This window comes from Leptinotarsa decemlineata, unplaced genomic scaffold (assembly GCF_025532065.1).
Source record: "Leptinotarsa decemlineata unplaced genomic scaffold, Ldec_3_MD MMD2_tig00026282_RagTag_RagTag, whole genome shotgun sequence".
In the NCBI taxonomy this organism is placed as follows: Eukaryota; Metazoa; Arthropoda; class Insecta; order Coleoptera; family Chrysomelidae; genus Leptinotarsa; species Leptinotarsa decemlineata.
Genome location: NW_027412668.1, coordinates 21,629,177 through 21,648,967, shown reverse-complemented (window position 1 = coordinate 21,648,967; position 19,791 = coordinate 21,629,177). Strand labels below are relative to the sequence as shown.

Here is a 19,791-nt window from a genome sequence, read left to right as displayed (position 1 = left end):
AAAAAGTAGGAAGCGTTGAAGATATAACTAATTTGGAGAGTTGAAAGGGAGAATCGCTTGATCTCCAACCACATTTATTGTTTGAGGGTTTGATTTCACCCCACCTAGAAGATGGAAGTGACAAAGTTGAAAATATGCGCAAAAAATTCCTCTCTCCTCAAAATAAAAGTCGACGGGTCTTTTTTCTGAATAGTACTTGCATGTAGTCAGCAGCTATCCCATTTTTATGGTGTGTAAACAATTGACTTAGAGGAGCTTACGAATGGTAATGCGATCTATATAGGTACCTGTCATATTTCTGTTCTTTGGTAGCCGAAGAGTTTATTGATGGTCCTTCATCGTCATACCTACTCAAGGTTGTTATTGACAGTATGAGTCCAAATGTGCCATGAACTTTACGTTGCATGAACTTTATACCAGATACTAACAGCTGTGTCTGGAACTGAATTACAAATACAACTGAGCTCTAATACTATTCAGTTGTATTATCGTTGATTTGGTTTCTTGATAGTTACTAGGATGAATGAACGTATCTTACTATTCATGTGGGTATCTTGATTAGTTGTTAGGATGTACATGCATTTAACCTGCACTCATAGATGTGTGACCTATTACGTGTTTTGCAAATTTCCTCAATGATATTGCGCCCAGTTTACCTTGGTACGTGATAACATCAACTCATTCAACATATCAAAATGATCATTTACTTTTGAATATTATCGACGACTGAATGGATACTACAGTGTGTCACAACTAAAACTTGTCACCCCCCTAATCTGCGATCTCGTGAAAATCCCTCAGACCCGTCTATTTTTATTTCAAGAGGGACACTTTCACCAAATACATCATCATTGTGTTATCAACCCTTTCATTCCCAGCACCCGTACTTCAGAATTTTCTAAGGGGCTACTATAATTGTGATACATCATTTTGAAGAGAATTCAATCCCAAATACATCGGCGTACTGAAATTGACGATCGATCAAGTGTTATTGAAGTTTTAATGAAGACTAATTTTTATCAAGATATTTTCATTTTTCATCACCTAAAATGTAATCATCATATGAAAGTTTCAATTTGTGAACCATACAGAACTATAAGCGATTTTCGCACATTTCTCAACATTTCTGGCGTCACAGCACGACACTCCACACCAATTCTCCTGCGTAGATCATCAAAAGAATTTGGCTGAGTAATATAAACCATGGATTTCAAATGACAAGGAGATCTAGCCGGCCATTCTATTGGTCCTCGTCCTCCAAATTATCATCTAAAAATTGACGTACAGGTGCAACAAAATGTGAAGTAGCTCCATCTTGTTGAAAGGTGAGCTGATCTTCAAGTAGACTATCATCGTCTTCAAGTAACTGAGTGGATCTGGGGTTCACAGTTGTATTAAGAAGTTCAAGATACATTTGTTCGTTGAGGTTATCATCAATGAAATATGGACCTACAATATGGTCTCCCAGAATACCAGCCCAACTATTCAATTTTCGTGGAGTTTGTGAATCGAGTTCCCCTGTACCAATAGGGATTTACATCACTTCAGTATCTGCAGTTGTGCCTGTTCACATGTCCATTTTAATTAAAAGAAGATTCGTCAGAAAAGCACATATTGTAGAGATAATTACTATCACCAATCTCAAGTTGTCTTAAATATTGAATGTTGTCCATCATTGCATGTCCTACAACTGCAATAGCGACACCTTCATTTCTCATAGGCTTCTCTCGTTCATGTTTTTTATTCAGCACTGATTCCAACTCCATGAACTTATTCATCAATTGAATTACGTACTGATATGATGTGGTTTTTTCTGGAAGAAAATCTGAAAATTCGAGCCGTAGCTCTAACACATCTTTCATTTTCTGAATACGCAGCTACAATGGATATTCTCTCTTGTATGGTATAAACCATTTTTGGAAGTTTTCAAATTGTTGAATGAAGTCAATCGAATACATCAATATACCAAGGCTTAAAAAAGATATCCGTATACAAAAACACATGGCGACAATTTTTTTTCATGAAAACGTCTGTCTCACCTTCCAAACAATTATTTTTCAAAGCATATTATTTTTTAAGTCAGTGGCGTACCCACAGTGAACCTTTCCTACGATGATAACATTTTAGGTGATAAAAAATTGAAATACCTTGATAAAACTCAGTTTCCATTGAAACTTCAACAACACTTCATCGATCCTAAATTTCGGTACACCGATGTATTTGAGATTGAATTTCCTTCAAAATGATGTATCACAAGTATAGTAGTCCCATTGAAAATTCTGAAGTAGGGGGTGCTGTGGATGTGGGGGTTGACAACACAATGATGATGTATTTGGTGTGTTCCACCTTGAAATAAAAATCAACGGGTCTGAGCGATTTTCAATTTTTTTCATGAGATAGCAGATTGGGGGGTGACAATTTTCACCTGGGATACATTGTATATGATGACTGAAATTGTAATTATGACTTTGACTTCTGAATCTAGTACCCGATCTATAATGATTGAAGTTTGACGATTCCATTGACTGAAATGACTACCGAATTTAAAATGAAATTGTTATAGCGTGCTGCCATATGTTTATCTCATTTTCCAATCTTCTGTTCTAGTATCAAAAAGCAATGGATGCTATTAGGCATTCAAAGTAGTTTTATTTTTCAAGTTTTGAGGTCAATTGACGCGATTGCGTTATTATTATCATTGATTTATGGCGTCGGTGAACATTCTCAAGTGCTGATTGGAAGCGAATGTTTATGATTAACGTATATTGAATTGATTACTTTGTGAAGAGCTCTCATAAACAGCAATTGTCTCTTGAATATGAATCTGAATGATTTATTTGTACCCAGGGCATATTGTAATGGTTTTGTTACTATCTCGAAACATAGCTTCGAAGCACGTAGACAAATTTTACCTTGTTTTCTTTAGAACACAGGTCATCGTCCATCCTGTCCTTTCGAGAAAGGTGGACAGGTCACTGGGAGACATCTCCTTTGTATCGGCAGGTGTAGGCCAAGCATCTCCGAACACACACTATCTTATTGACGATAACTCTGGGCACTCGCACAGGACATTTTGCATAGAGATGTGTCCACCATCCCCATATTATGGAGGTGTTTCCTCAGTTGACAGTGGCCAATTAGAAATCCTACTGTTAGGCGTAGATTTTTCCTGGTCATTGCCAAATATTTCTTTGGCGCCAGCTTCCCCTTCACCCAAGGTGATCCTGGCAAGATTACATCATTTGGTTTCGTCCCATCTCTTTAAGGATTGAGCATGGGGGTAACATTTAACTAGTTCCGCAATTGTGGAAGTCATCAGGCTGTAGGTGCCACTGGTCCTAAAATTCTTAGTCCAGCCGCTTCCGTGGATAAAGATTGCGATTACCTTTACTCCTGTCGTGCCCTTTAACCCACCTCAGGATAATGTTATCATCTACCGGCTAAATCTTGGTGACACTCTAGTACCAGCCCTGAGGTTATACGTTGCCTGTTCAAGGCTAATAGGGCTTGTCTGCTGTCAGTGCAGATTCTTATGTTTTTGGGAGAAATTCCTTTCTTGGTTAATTCTTTTGTGCTTTTGTGCTGCAGCACAGGCGTACGAATATCTGTTTTTTTAAAACTGTTATTAAAATCTGTTTTTCCGTTAACCAGCTGTCGCACCCCTACGAACGACAACCCTGATAAGCCGAAAATTCTGTGAGTAAAGGAAGTCATCTTGCTAACGAGATCTTACCTTTAAACGTGTGATTCCTAACACGGGTTGGACGATAACAAGTGAAAATCGATCGTTCAGCCTGGGGCTTGAACCACCGACTAACACGGCGGTCGATTTGAGAGAGTGAACAAAGTCTAGCTGCCAGCAATACGATATATTTAGGTACATCGTGAGTGTTTCAGCTAAACAGTAGCACTAATTCCCAAAGATAGCCTGCTCCTGCAGGGGTATAAATGTCACTCTCCCAATAATATTGACATTATTTCTGTTGTAGGCTGCCGGAGGCAGAATAAGGAAGATAGAGGGTAGAAATGAAAAAAATATGAGCTACTCTGTACAAAATGTTATCTATGCGAAAATCAGTCGAGGACAATGCACAGAGTAGAGCGGTGATTCGAGAGATATTTGACCATTACTGAGTTTGCGGATTAACTGGATCCAGACAAATTTGCGAGCTGAATCTTGGAAATAGATTGTAATTTTCCAGTAATAATTTTTGTGGACGATGAGCTGGAATATCTTCGAATGATATCAGGTCATTTACTACCGGGGTGTTTTCATGCTGTTCAATAGGAGAATGTGCTAAGGTTGGATTAGGAATATCAGAAAGAGATGCTCCCCCTCTTACCGACTCTTCATGAACGTCCAGTAGAATAAGGATGCACAAAAGACTTTTGCCAAGCCATCAACGCATCCTTCAATGCATCACGAAGAATCAACCGTTTCTCGGCAACAGTATTCCCAATAGACATACCCCTTACATAAAGTTCATAGGTCAGTTCATCGCTGAGTAAACAGTTGACTTCCATGGAAGAACCAATTGTTTCGAGACGGCCAACCTAGCAGAAGGAATATCGCAATCTATTTCAAGGGTTGAGCTCCCAAATCCGTCTGGAATCAGTTCAACCACGAACTCAGTCATGGTCAAACTCTCTTAATTGTCCCCGACTGATTTTCACATAGATACAATTTTGTACAGGGTATCTCAGATTTTTTTTTTATTTACACCCTCAATCATCCTCTGATGTCAACATTGCGGAATGGGTGACATCTATGCCACTCCAGGAGCAGGGTATGATTGGCATTTAGTGCTACTGTTTGGCCAAACCATTTACGAAAAACCTATATCGTATTGCTGGCAGTTCGACAGTACACAAGTAAGATCTTTTCTCATATATTCATACTAGACATAGAACCCAGGAACCAAACTGAATCTGTCACCGTCAATAAAGGAAGCAACTTGGATGCTGAAGGAAAAACCGTGAATAATTCATTAGTTTGCGACCAACTTAGGTTACCTACCTTATCACTGTAGAGCAAAAGTATACTTCTGAGCCACAAGCTTGTTGTGATCACCTTCACATATGTTTACATTGTCGAAGGGAATATGTTATACAATTCTCAGTTGAAAATTATTTTACCCAGCATTCCTCTCCGATGAGCTCCGGCATTCAAATTCCAGCTTCAAGAATGTAACACACTTTTTCACTAAGTTCGAGGAGTGTTACAATCGACCGCCAAATGAAATCACTTTTTGTATTCTTATTCCTTTCTTTCTGCAGCTTTTAATTCAATCGTTGACCTTCTATTCGTGATTGGTGTTATTTTTTTAGAACAGAACTATCTGGAATGTTTCATCCACTACCAGATTTAGAACCAATGATGATATGTCAGATCGAAATATCAGAAATACAACGTTTTGAACTCTGTTATCATTTAGTTGCCTGGTTACAGTACGGCTACAAAGAGGCAAACATCGATTTCTCATACTGGGGTGATGTCGTAGGGGTGCTTGTGTTTGCAACAGATCGCCGTTGGATCCACGTTCATCTCTAACTTGCGTGTTCGAAGTTTTCTGTCGATTCTATAAACGGCGTGTGATTATTAAATCATCAAAAAGAAAGATTAAAATTTCAACTTTGGAATTCCTGAAAATATTCAACAGGCCACAATTCTTTCAACATCTGAAAATTCAAACGTACAGTACCAAGACTATCTAGGGTTTCGAATATTGGAAACTTTGACACAGGAACTGTATTCTGCCAGTACATGACGCTCCAAAGTGACAGAAATAACAATTTCATTGCTTGCATTTTATTTTCAGACGTGGCAAAATTTTATTGAAACGGGCAAAATAATCGACAAAACATTTGTTAACGATCTTATGAAAATTCACAATACACTGATGCAAGAATACTTACACAACGTCTACAAAGCGTGAATGTATGGAATAGTGCTGTACGAAATACAATTGTTGGTCCATATTGTATTTGAGTTTGAAATGTACGTATTCTTGATTCAACTAGCGTTTTTAAGATATTCAAATATCCAATATTTCAGACCATAAGAGCTGGATTCATCAGGATGGTGCACCGCCACATTCTGCTGCAACTGTGTTCGAGTTTGTAAGCAGAACTTTCAAATATCGATGAACAGAAGAAACGGAAACAGTGGAATGATCCGTTTAATCACCTGATCTTATCCCACTATACTTATTTCAAGGCGTGAATTGAAATATTATCGACCTGGTAATGTCAATGACCTAGGAGACCGAATCAGGCAAAAAATCCAAAACATAAACTCCGCTTCGCTACAAAATGTTAGAGACGAGTTTATTCCCGAGTAGGTCATTGTTTATGTTTGATAGTGTAGTTTCATAATCATCAGAAACCTTCATTACGTTCATTCCTGGCGTATTATTCTGTAAAAATTACAGCAACTGATAACATTCCAATTAAATCTTCAAAACACCTTTTGATCTGTTTCACATCCAGTGCCCCGAAAATGGATAGTGAGTATGGGTTCTATTGATACACCAGTGATGACGTCATCACTGAAATTATTTTGAAAATTTCCCTTCATGAACAAATTTCAACTGAGGTTCAATTATTCTGAAAAGTTGTAGAAAAAGGTTTGAAAAATATAAGCAGTACTCATCAACAACTCCCCTCCAAGTCGTTTTTGAGCGATCAATTAGCATTTATGGTCTTCCCAAATTTTTTAGGCAGCTCAAGTCAATAGTGCTCAGAGGTGCTTTCAAACCCCGTACTCATTTCTCGTATTGTCTTTGAGCCCAGTTTATCCAATTTCCACTGCAGCAGGTTCATACCAACGCCGTGTTCCTTTCCTAAAGTTGCTCTAATTTTGCAGTCACCTCACTCACCTCTTTAACATCAAAAGAACATTTTTTTCACTTTGATCTATCAACTGCTGGACTTCAAAAATATTTGAATATTCCATTATCATCCGTAGGAAAATTCACAATCTCTGACTGGAGGGGATTTTGGTGAACAGTATGGAAGTAAGTAGTATATGGAGAATCTAAAATTATCATTTACCATGATGTTCGTCTATCCCGAAAGTCCAAATGTGCATTTGTTGGTGGAACCCTGTTGGGAAAACTATTCGGTTGGTGCTGGTGCAGCATCGATCCGACATTTTGATTTGGTTGCCCAGCATAAACTCCACTTTGATACTGCAAGAAAAAATGGAGCATTAATAAATTAACACAAATGAGTTGATCGAAATTGTAGACAAAATTTATAAGAGATTAGAATGATACCAACTCCATGAGAATATTAGTCCATGCATGATGTGAGTTTGCGAAACATTTTATGTGATTGCGTGATTTTGTGTTTGAAACTGATTAACCTATGAAAGTCACTCATGTAGGTAAATCTTCATCAGAAATGTAGAGCTATTCAATCATCGTAAAATGAGCATTCTTCAATGTGTCAACTAGCCTAATATAATGGGTGCGTATGTATATATGATATATATAATACATATTTTATATAAATTTCCCAGGAAGGTTGCCCATTGATGTGCTACAATGAACGGGAGAGAAGACGAGGGTTTCCTTCTCTTAGGATCCAACCCTTAGGACCCTACTTTTTTCACGACCAGATTTGAAAACTTGACTAATGAATTGACGTTGGTGCACAATATTCTGCGTATTGGCATTACTATCGAAATTGGATTTGTCTACGTATATGTTTTTCAAAACAATTGAATCAAGACTAATCAAAATTGGAGCTAACTACGCCTTATGTAATCGGCGAATTACTCATCAACCAGTAATTGGCTAAAAGTGATTCATGATTTCGAATTTATCTAGTTTATGACTTTGTTTATTTGTTTCTTAACGATTGATTATCCATCTGCCGAATAAGAATTACTTTTCATTGAAAATGTGACAAATTACATATGTACATTTTGATTATTCAGTTTTTCTGATAAATGTTCGCCTTTATGAGTGTTCCTTAGCCATTATTCGTTCTTTTAAAAAAGGAATCACAATGGTCAAAAAACTTGCTATTTTGGCGGTATTAATATTGTCACAACCATTTCATTCCCTAAGAGTAGCCATCGATTAATTCGTCAGATACCTGAATCACCAACGTTAGTGTTTTTTAGGGCTTGAACTATTTTTTATACTGTCAACGATCTGATAGAAAAGACTAGAATTCCAATAAATGATGTGTGGGTGGACAATAAATGCTTTTCTAGTGAAAATATTTCATACTAAAGTTTTAGAGAGTGATGCAAGCTGTTTTTAAAACATAACCATCGCTCTATTACAAGATAAGCATTGACATACGTTTGAAAAGAAACTGAAGATAGAATAAGTTCATAGTATAATTATGAATTACGGGGTGTAACATTAGAATGAATTTCCCCTTTTCTGAAACACCGTCATCAGTACCTATGTATTCAAAATATCCAATCTGAAAGGGTTGGTTACGTCAATTCTAAAAGTAAAGCCATTAATATTGGTGTACTCTAACAATCTGAATAAACTCTTGAAAGGCGTTCATGTAACAATGTATGCAGACGACACGTCATTGATAATTACACAAAAAAACGAATTTGATATGCAAAAAGAACTGATGCAGGACTAGTGCAATACAAATTTTTTGAATTTGAGCGCTTATAAAACCCAATATATTCGATTTCATAACTATCAAAGAAAATGCGATCCTCTCAGAATTAAGATGAGTATTGATGTATCCATTGACAGATGAAACCAATTTCCTTTGACTTTTTGTGGATGAAAATGTAAGCTGTTAAGGTCACTGTACAGACTCAATAAAAAGATTAAATTCTGTATGTTTCATGTTCAGGAATCTCAAACATATACTTGAAATACCTCAGCTAGTGGCTGAGTGTCACGAATTAGGTATGGAATATGTTTGTGCGGAAATACCACTTTGGCAAAAAATGTTTTTTCTATACAAATAGCTGGAGTTCCTAGTACACATTTCTGTAGGGACCTTTTCAAACATTTTAGAATTTTGACCCTCATATCTGTCTATATTTATGAATTATCCGTCTTTATTTATAAACATAGACGAAAATTTGTTTCGACGCGAGATTTTCACTCCGTAAATACACGCCAAAGAAAAAATTAGTACATTCCTTTCATAAAATATAAGGTCTCTGACAATGCACCTACAATTATGGGTCTGTCTATATACAATCATTTACCTAAAAGTATAAAAGAAGCCAAATATTTAAAAAAAATTCAGTAGCTCCCTCAAACAATTCCTGACTGAAAAATATTTCTTTTCGTTGGAAGAATACTTTAGTAGCTAGTTATATCATATGTGTATATAAGTGTAAGTGTATGTGTGTAAATGTATTTTTTTGTTGACTTCATATATCTTTATTCTTGAATGACTGTACTCTGTTTTAGTGCTTTTGCATTATATATCGACCATTTATATGTCTTGTGGAAAATAAATATCAATATTATTAAGTATTCTGGTATGGACGTGGTATACCATGTGAAAAATTTGAAAAAAAGTTATTCCGAGATCTGACTGCCCTATATAAAAAGATCTACTCGGTGAAATTAGGAAAAGGGAATGAGAATACATTATTTTGTTGAAAAAATGTCCCGTTCTATTCGATCTGGTAGAAGATTTCAAGTGTTGCTTGAACCCATTTTGTGACATAAACCTCACCATTACTCACGAACCGCCTGGTATGAACACAAACAACCTTTTATTTTTGATATCGACGGTTTTTACATCAGAATCAATTAATTGGAAGTATTAGGAAAGCTTGTTGAAAGTTTTAAGGGCTGATAAACAATATCAGTATATCAGAAAACATTTCAGAGTAGATGGAAAACATTCTTCTTAAAGGATTTGACTTTCGAATATGTTCCATTCTGTAGTTAGAATGTAACTTCAGCACATTTTCTGAAAGAAAACATCAATTTCACTTCTTCTTATAAGGTCTCGTCAAAAAACAGACGATAATACAGCCAAAGATTGAAATCAAGTTCAGATAACTTTTTCGCTTCTATGTGGCTTATATATTGCGAATCCAACATAAACTCTTTTCCCCGCACACGAACTGCGGTCATTTTCTGAAGGCCTATTTCAGCAACAAAGGTGAAGTCAGCAGAAGATGACCATCAATGTTAGTTGTGGTTTTCCTATTTTATATCAGAAAGTATTAAAGGTTTTCATAACCATTTTGGTTCTTATAACATAATATTATGTGATCTTAGGGGTCAACCAGGTCCAAATTGAGGTAATAACTCTGAAAAGGAATGAATGTCTCTACAAATGTGACAATATATTAGAAATGAATACTTCCAATACATCTTGACGTGGTTTTTCGTCTCGATAAGTTATCGCTGTTTTTCGTGTCTGAAAAAAATAAGTTCAAAATAACAAAATTGAGATTTCTAACAAAATACTGAATTTTCCATCTTCTTCCAAACAAATAAAAATATCTGATAAAATCTTGGGATCAACTCTTCATGAAAATCCAACGTTTCTGATCGGCAGCAATATGGAACATCTTCTGGAAAATATGTATGAAATATTTGTTCAAACTTCACTATCAATTATTATTTCAATAAATGGAATTGTTTTATGATGAATAAGCAATTAATAATGGACTCTGTTGAAAATAAATAAATAAAATTATTTTGGCAGTGAAAAATTTTTACGATGAAAAAAGTGAACATGTAAGCATCGATAGAGAAATAAGAAATATCAAGTTTTTTTGACAGTTGTACAAAAAATATATATTCTAAGAGCTACCACAAATCTGTAATTATAGCTCGAGAAACTCGTGTGATGAACTAGCACCACAAAGATAAAAATGCAGAACTGAATTCAAAATATAAATATGCTTTAGGATATATATTAACAAATGAATATAAAAAGCCTATTGAAATCATAATAAAATCAGTGAGAATATGTTTTGAAACTTAGTTTTTGGGAAAAAACTGATCACTCCTGAAAAAATATTACCTTTTCAATTTAATTGAATATTGGTATTCATTACAATTGACTCAATGAATATATATTTAGGCAAATTGAAGGTCAGAAGTGAAAAATAAAGTTGTAAGAGGAATTAAACAGTTTTTATTATCAAGTGAGTAACAGCAGGAAATTTAACTTCGAAATTAAACCCTCTATTAGTTGTATTTGCATCCATTTTCCATTGTTACGTTACATTCGTTACGTCAAGGTTGTTCTTTTTCTTTTTACGAAGTTGTAGACAAAGAACAAGGTTCTACCGAAAACCTGGTAAACCTTTCAAAAAAATTATTGAAATTAGTCAATTTTCAACGAATTTATACGGAACATTAATGAATAACAGACAAAAAACTCTTGCGTTACTATGTCCATTGGTGAAAACCTTATGAAAATTCGTTCAGTAGCTTTCTAGTGTATCGCGAGCGATTTCGTGTTTCATATGTAGTGATGTAGTACAATGCAAACGTTGTTTCTGTTAAAACGGTGTAATGAATAACCATAGCCAGATGCGTTCAAGATAACAAGTCATATGAGTTCATCGCAAACCTATTTCATAAATCGACCAATGATTCACTCACAAACACCAAACTCGATGTCGGTGTTCAGTCGATATTATCAGTAACCAACCAGATATCATTGTTTTTTAAATGTGCACCTGGGATATCCCAGGTGAAAAAAAAATATTTGATCGAAATGTAGATTGGGTAATTTTATTCAATCAATTCAATATTTTTTCATATGAAAATTTCCTTTTTCTTGGGTAATTTTCAAGAAATATTTTTTTTGAAAATGAAAAAATTATCACAATATAATCACACAGGTAATTCTATTTCCTTTTTTACATTTTCAAGGTAGTAGACCATTACTGAAAGTTGGGTTTTTCTGGATAAAAATGAAATCATTAAACACAAGCAAAAAGAAATTGAAAGAATCACATAAAAAAGTTGAACATGACCTTTCCTATATTTGAAATAATTATCATGTTTACAGAGGATATTTCTTAAACAATTCACCACTAGTTTCGTCCAAATATCGAGTCTTTTCTCAATTGAAAAACAAAATAGTGCTAAAACAAGTATGGAGGCCTGACTTTTTTGATAGTGGGTTGAGATTTTTTCAATACATCCTCGTACTTCTCATTAGATATACTTCTGTTTTCATATTGCATAACTTTATCAGAAAATTCTAACAATTGTTGCAAATAATGCCTGGCCTGTAGAAAATTAAAACAATCGTTGAATTATTGCCTAGACAGTTATGGAATGACTTCTTTTTCAAACCTATTGAAGATTTACTAACAAACCGCAAACCCAGAATCAGAAATGTAGTGAAATAATGTGATAACCAACATGGTCGGCATAAATTCTCAGAAAGTTTGAAGTATAAATTCTAGGAATTTACAGTTGCCTGAATTCTGCACTCTCTCTGCAAAAACCTATAATTTATGTGGATATTTACCTTTCAAGTTTCCTGAGAATGAACACTATACGTTCTTCATTATTGAGAAATAATTTTAATTAAACCTTGGAATTCAATGTTCGAAAACTTTTATTTCACTCCGAAATTTGGTTTTTGAAGTTTTTTTCTGAAAAAGTTCATTGTGCAAAATAATATATTCTTTGAAATTATTTTTATATGACTTTCGAACCGCTAATAGGTATTTACATACACGATCTCATACCCCATATTCTTAAAAAAAACTTTTTAAAGGAAAATTACATCTTGAATGAAATATAGAGTAGTGGTCAATTCGAAAAAATCAAGAAAAAATGTTTTGAAGTGTTGAATCACCAGGTATTAGAAAAAATATTGTGATTAAATTATTATTCGATGAAGGAAACGCTAGATTTTCTGAATATCGTCATTACAGAGCAAACTTTTCAAAAAGGTTTTCATTGAAAATGGGGGTTATCGATTCATCGATCGTTACATTTTGAAACTTGTAAGAGTACTGTCAAATAAACCTTGTCTTTTCTACAGTACATCTCGCCAGTTATTTATCCCATCTTACCTTTCCACAAGAGTTAATATAATTTTTGTGTGTATTAATTATTTCTTGAACATGTCTACACACATCTCAACAATGGTGAGGTCGTAGCTGCAGTATTCTGCGATTTCCCCAAAGTTTTTGATTGTGTAAATCATGTACTTCTTTTACAAAAGTTGAACTACTATGGCTTCAGAGGAATGTGTGGTTCAGGCCCGGTTCTTTTCCTTATATATGTGAATAACCTTGTTACTCTCTCAATTCAAGGAATTTTTACGATCTTTGCAGATGACACCACGCTCCTTTGGCATGGAAAAAATACTTGTAATATGAAAGAAACTATAGTGATTCAGAAGTTGTGAAAAATGGTGTGACGCAAACCACTTGTGCTTTAACAAAAAAGAAACCTACCCACCTTCAGCTGTAATATTGACAATTTATACTTGAACGGACAAATTCTTGAGGATAAAAATCAATCCAAATTCCTGTGAATCTTCATGGATAACAAATTAATATTTGATAAAACAATTGAATAAAAATTGATATCAACAACAACAACAAAAATGGTATATCATTTCCTGATTGAGTCCCACCTGAGATATAGTGTTGCCTTCTGGGGATTTTGCAGTCAACAACTTTTTTATTCAGTGTTTGTTTTGCGAAAGCGAGCGGTTAGATACTTATGCAAGATGGGAGTGCGTGAGTCATGTAGACAGACCATTATTATTGAGAGAAAAATTCTCACTGTTACTTGTATTTTCATATTGGAAACTGTTTGCTTGATTTACAAAAATCATAATATGGTTGGAACTCCCGAACATATAAATTGCATAACCTTGCAAGTAACAGGAAATAAAAAACATCTTCCTGTTCCAAAAGCAAGTCAGACAAAGTATTCTTTAATGTATGAAAGAAAAAAGCTGTATAATGACATACTTTACGAAATTAGGCAGGAGAAAAGCTATAAAAAGTTTAGAAATATTGTTAAAGATGTTCTTGCAATAAGAGCGTACTACAATTTTGATGAATATACAATAGAACTCTGTTGTGATTCAATATATGTGTTTTTTTGTTGTTTATATTGACACCTATACTTCAAATTATATTTTATACTGGGATATATCTTATTTTATTGCCATGACATGTGAACTTATCTTCAAACTGTGTATATTTGTTTTTTACATTTTTTGAAAGGGACTATACAAACTATTTTGTCTACAAACTTTGTTAAATTTTATTTTTCATTGTTATATTTTATCTATTAGATATGTGAACTTAGTTTTGCTCAAATTGTGATTCTGGGTATTTGTGTTTTTGAATTGTTTCTTTTCTTTTATTCTTTGTGCTATACATACCAGATTTTTTATCAAGCTGTTTCAATAAGATCGTATCTTCTTGGACAATGAAGTATATGTCTAACTAGCTATTCATACTCACAATAAAATAATCGTGGGTCAAAACTAATGTATTTTGATTGCTCCATATAAAAATACGCCGTAATAGTATTTCAACTGTAGCCATTGAAAAAATACATAATTGAAATAGTTTTTTATAATAATGAAAAAATTCCAGAATTTATTATTTTCATCAAAAAACATAAACATATGACAAATGACAATAAATATAAACACGATACTCTAGTTACTTTCTATATTTTTGACTAAGATATAAACCGTGAGCGATAATAGAGTGGAATTATTTTGTTTGACGAGTCGTTTCTACGGTTTCATAATAAAATGTCATTTGATTGATTCAATGTCTCATAACATAAAAAAAACTAACTATGAATAAGTAGGTCTTCATATAAATCATTAACTTCGACTAATGTTCTGAAATTCTTCAGCTCAATTTTATCTGTGGAAAATCGAAATATGACATAACTACTTCAGTTAACACAAATACGAGGATAGAAAACAATATTCATATGTTTTTCAGGTAATAATGTCACAAATTCAATGTCACAAAACTCAAACAATAAATTGAAAAAACCCATCCTTTGTTTAATATGCCTTGTCTGTAGCGATGTCCCCAACTATACAGTTTTTGGGACATTGCTACAGACAAGACATATTGAACAACAAATTTCTTCCCTTTTTCTCACTTAATGTTGGTATGTTATAAGATAAATACCAATTCTGATTACTGTAAAATTTTCAATTGAATCAACTTCCTTCATGCAAAATAAATCAATAGGTACGTCAGTCGTCTGGTATTATTGGCTAAAGAGGTTTGAACAAGATATCCAGTTTATTTGCTTATACACGAGTTTGTTTACAAATGATAAGTCAAATGTTATTCTATCAAAAATAATTGATCTGCTGAAACATAAACATCCTCTCTGTGTTCGACACTGAACTGATGAATTTGCCACTGATGATTCAGTAAATTACCGATAGAACTCTGTGAAATTACACACAATCACTACAGGTGAAAACTGTATCATTTTTAATCGAGTGATATTTGTCCATTCAATGACCGGCGAACTAACCTATATCCATTCAACAAAGTAACCCAAACAAACGCGTGATCAAAGCATAATCTCCACGCACATTTGCATCTAGTGATCTAGTGGGTGAAATAAACAAGCCTCCTTACGCTGGCCAAACAGATTTAACTGCAATCGGCTGGCGGAATTCATTGTTACAGTGTCGGAGTGGTTACTCAAGTTTTAACGCATATGATGTGTACATATACGGTAATGTATTTGAAGTTTTAAATTTTTCGAATGTCAAGTACTGATACGCCTGAAGAAACTGCTGATTTGTGTCCCCACACTCCACCTAAAAATATTCCTATACCCTGCTGTTCCTTAGTGCGACTCTGTACAAACAGCCTTGTCGGGAAGATCACGTGCACTATGCATGATGTTTTGCAGCACTCTATTGCTTAGATGGACAGAGTGTTGTAGAATAGTAGTGTACCCAATTCACAGTCAAATCTTGTTGAAAGTGCTTGAGAAGACTGGGAATAGCTATATTCGTCCTTAAGTAATTCGAGGACTTACAGTCTGAGTCGCAAGATCCTTTTTTTGGAATCTCTGTCCAAGGGCACCGAAAATTATGATCAGGGCTCATTCTATTCGGAATGACATTTAGCAACATTTTGGAAAATTTCAAGAGGGGCTCGAAAAAATTGCAGAAGTTATAAACAATTTAGTAAGGAAAAGGGGGTTTGTTTTTTTGCAAATATCTCGAAAAATCTTGAAAATATCTGAAATTTGAAAAAAGATCCTCAAAGAGAAGGAAATTTACTAAAAAAAGTCCCACCTTCCGGAACTCTATCACCAATATTTATAATTTTAATTTAGAGGCGAAAATAGCGCTAAAAGCGGGCAATGCGCGTCCCGCACGCGCTGACCGATACGGACCTTTGAACAATAAAAATTATTTTAACCCATTAAATATTATTATTGAGAAAGAAAATTCACTTGCCTTCTGGACACTTGAATAAACGAAAATCCATGGAAAAAAATTTTAGCGTGATCATTTTATTGGATATATTTGAAAATGTTTAAAATATATTTTTTCCGTTAACCAGCTGCTATCTCACCCCAACGAACGACAACCCTCAGAAGTCTGAACTTGTGTGAGCTGAGGACTAACGAGGTCTTATCTTTCAACGTGTGATTCCTAACAGGGGTTGGACGGTAGCGAGTGACCGGTAGTTAGTTAATTAACTCATTTTTAGAAGTTGTAAATTTACATTTAAACCCTGATAATTTTTTAAACTGAAAACCTCAAATTTTGTTCACTTCTTGAAGCTTTTCTTGAAAGCATTCAAAAAAGATTCCCGTTGGAAAAATTAAAAAATATCGATTTTTCCACTTAGTTATTATTAAGCAAAAACGTTAAAAATTGAAAAATTCAATCGAAGCAAAGAACAAAATTTTTTTTTTATTCAAACCTATTCGTATTTTTTTTTTTATTTGAAGTTACATAAATATGATTTTTCATAACTTTAAGATTTATTTGTTTGAAAAATCGCTATAAACGAATGTATTGTCTATTAGATATTTGCAATCTTTTGGGGGGAATTATATCAATCAGTGATGAATATTATGATTTATAAAAACAAAATCGTTAAAAAAAACATTTATTGCTTAAAAACGTATTTGCTGATTAACATTTTATTGGTACCAATTATGAATATCAAGAAACGATTTTTTTTATTCATAATTTCTATTTCTCTTTGATATCCTGAAAAAAAAATCATTTTCAAATCATATTTTCTTTTTGTATAAAAAAGAAAAATAAAAAAAAATTGTAGAAAATAAAGAAACATTTTTTATCACACAAAAATTGACTCATGTTTGTTTTTGATTTTTTCGGTTTTTTAAAAAAATGTTATCGTAAAAATTAATTTGTTTGAAACAAATAGTTCATCAAATAAATAAAGAAAATACAAATTGAAAATAAGTTTTTTTTCAAAGTTTTTTCAAGAGAAATAAAAATTATAATTAAAAAAAAAATCGTTTCTTTAATATTCATATTTAGTAACAAAAATAATTGTTATTCAACAAATGCATTTTTGAGCAATACATTTTTTCAAGAAACGATTTCATTTCTGAAAATCATAATATTCATCACTAATAAAAATCTCCCCAAAAAAATCATGAATATATTATAAACAATACATTTGTTTATAACAAATATTTAAACAAATACAGCTAAAAATTATGAAAAATCATTTCTATGTAACTTCGAATTATCTATTGCAAAAAAATGTTTCATTGCATTAGTTGAATTTTTCACTTTGATTATTAATAACAAAGTGAAAAATCAAAAGTTTTCAATTTTCCCGCCGGGAATCTTTTTTGAAGGCAAGAAGAGCTTCAAGAATTGAACAACATTTGAGATTTTCAATTTAAAAATTATCAGGGTTTTTATGTAACTTGTAAAAATTTGTTATTTAACTGTATATCTAATGTATATCTAATGAATTTTCTTTCATGGATTTTCGTTCATTCAAGTGTCTAAAACATATTTGATTTTTTTTATGATATTTAATGGGTTGAAATAATTTTTATTTTGTTCAGAGGTTCGTATCGGTCAGCGTGTGAGACTTTTTTTTTTAGTAAATTTCCTTCTCTTCAAGGATTTTTTTCAAATTTCGGATATCTTCAATATTTTCTGAGATATTTGCAAAAAACCAAACCCCTCCTTTTTTTTACTGAATTGTTTATAACTTTTGCAATTTTTGCGAGCCCCTCTTGAAATTTTTCAAAAAGTTGCTAGAGGTCATTCCGAATCGAATGAGCCCTGGATCATAATTTTCGGTGCCTCTGGACAGAAGTTCCAGAAAAATGATCTTGTGATCCAGACTATAATTAACAAAACATACCCAAAACACGTGGCTAATGTTCATATTTATCGATCGACGGATACAGTCCATAACTCAAAGTGAAGTATAAAAATTCTGAGAGGAAGGTAAACTCGAACTGTCCTCGACACAAAAAAGGGAAATATGTTCAATTATTCAATCGGCAAAACATACATGTTTCGATCACAGCTGTGATCATCTTCACTGTAACAAAAGCATGAACAAATTATAGGTTAGCAAAAACAAATGGAATCAAAGTCATCGTTTTATTTATAAGTAAGTACATTTGTAAATTTCTGGAAAATATCCCACAGTACAAAGAATAATAACATCATCAAAACAAGAGAAACGGAATGACATCTCCATCTTGTATAGTTTCTCTCGTTGCCATCAGCGTCCATCAATACAAATTGATAGTAACAAACTACTTGTTTCGATGTTATTATTCTTTGTACCTACTGTCAGGCATTTTTCCGAAATTTAAAAATGTACTTATAATTATTGCTGCCTTTGATTCCATTTGTCTTTGCTAACCTATAATTTGTTCGTACTTTGTACATGTTTCGATCACAGCTGTAATCGAAACATGTATGTTTTTCCGGTTGAGTAATTAAATATATTCCTCTTTTTGCATGGAGAAGACGTCGAATTTACCTTCCTCCTCAAATATTCATCGATGCTGAAGACATTGAAATTAGAATGATACCGCTTTTCTGGCTGTCATTCATTGAAAATATTTGACCTGCCCTTTAGATAACGTCAACATATAACTAACAAGTTCTTCGATATCAAAAATAAGCTCTTCGAGAACTTCTGTAGTTTTATCCATTGATGTCACATATTTTCTACTGTTCTTGTAAATATCCGGTGCTGGTATGGTTTATAAACTTTATTATTATTATTACTAGAGGGGGCATTTATAATTACAGACATTTAATGAACAAGAACTCTTTTCAGAAAAGTTCCAAAAAGCTTGAATGTCAAAATGTAGATTTTCCAAGCCCACATCAATTTCCCTCACTGCTATTCACAAAAATTGTGGTATATTTTGTGAGTATTTAAAGCATCTTCATAAGAATTTGAAAAATGAAAATACTTCATTCAAAGTTTTTCTGTACTCAGAGTATTGAAAGCACAAGCCTTAAAAAAATATATGCGAAATTTCAGAATGCTGTTTTTTATTGCTGCAACACGAAGTTGGTAGTTTGCAAAATAGATCAGGGCTTAAGTTTTCAAAAGTGGTAAAAAGTGAAAAAAAATAATAATAGAATGAAACTCATCAGAAAAAAGGGGGATGTGATAAAAACGGATGAAAAAATAAATTACGGGCGATCTGAGTTCGGGAAATGAGAGGGGATAAGTTTTTAAGGGTAAAAAATGGTTTATCTCGATTTCCGGCAAAACTACAAGTCCTATGAAAAAAAAATGAATGGCAATGTTGAAGGTCAGAATAGGATCTATAACTTTTGTATCTAGAATTTCTCACA

General features: G+C 33.4%; 1 protein-coding gene across 9 annotated transcripts in view; it reads right to left on the bottom strand.

Annotated features, from left to right (window-relative positions):
- LOC111504042 (uncharacterized) overlaps positions 1-19,791 on the bottom strand; it is a 163,470-nt gene that overhangs the window by 50,721 nt on the left and 92,958 nt on the right. For all 9 annotated transcript variants that reach the window (XR_012466769.1, XM_074180048.1, XM_074180043.1 and 6 more), the window contains one exon: positions 7,054-7,190. Coding sequence is in view for 8 of the 9 variants with exons in the window: in XM_074180048.1 (XP_074036149.1) it covers positions 7,054-7,190 (137 nt within the window). In the remaining variant the exon portion in view is untranslated. The remainder of the gene's footprint in view (positions 1-7,053; positions 7,191-19,791) is intronic.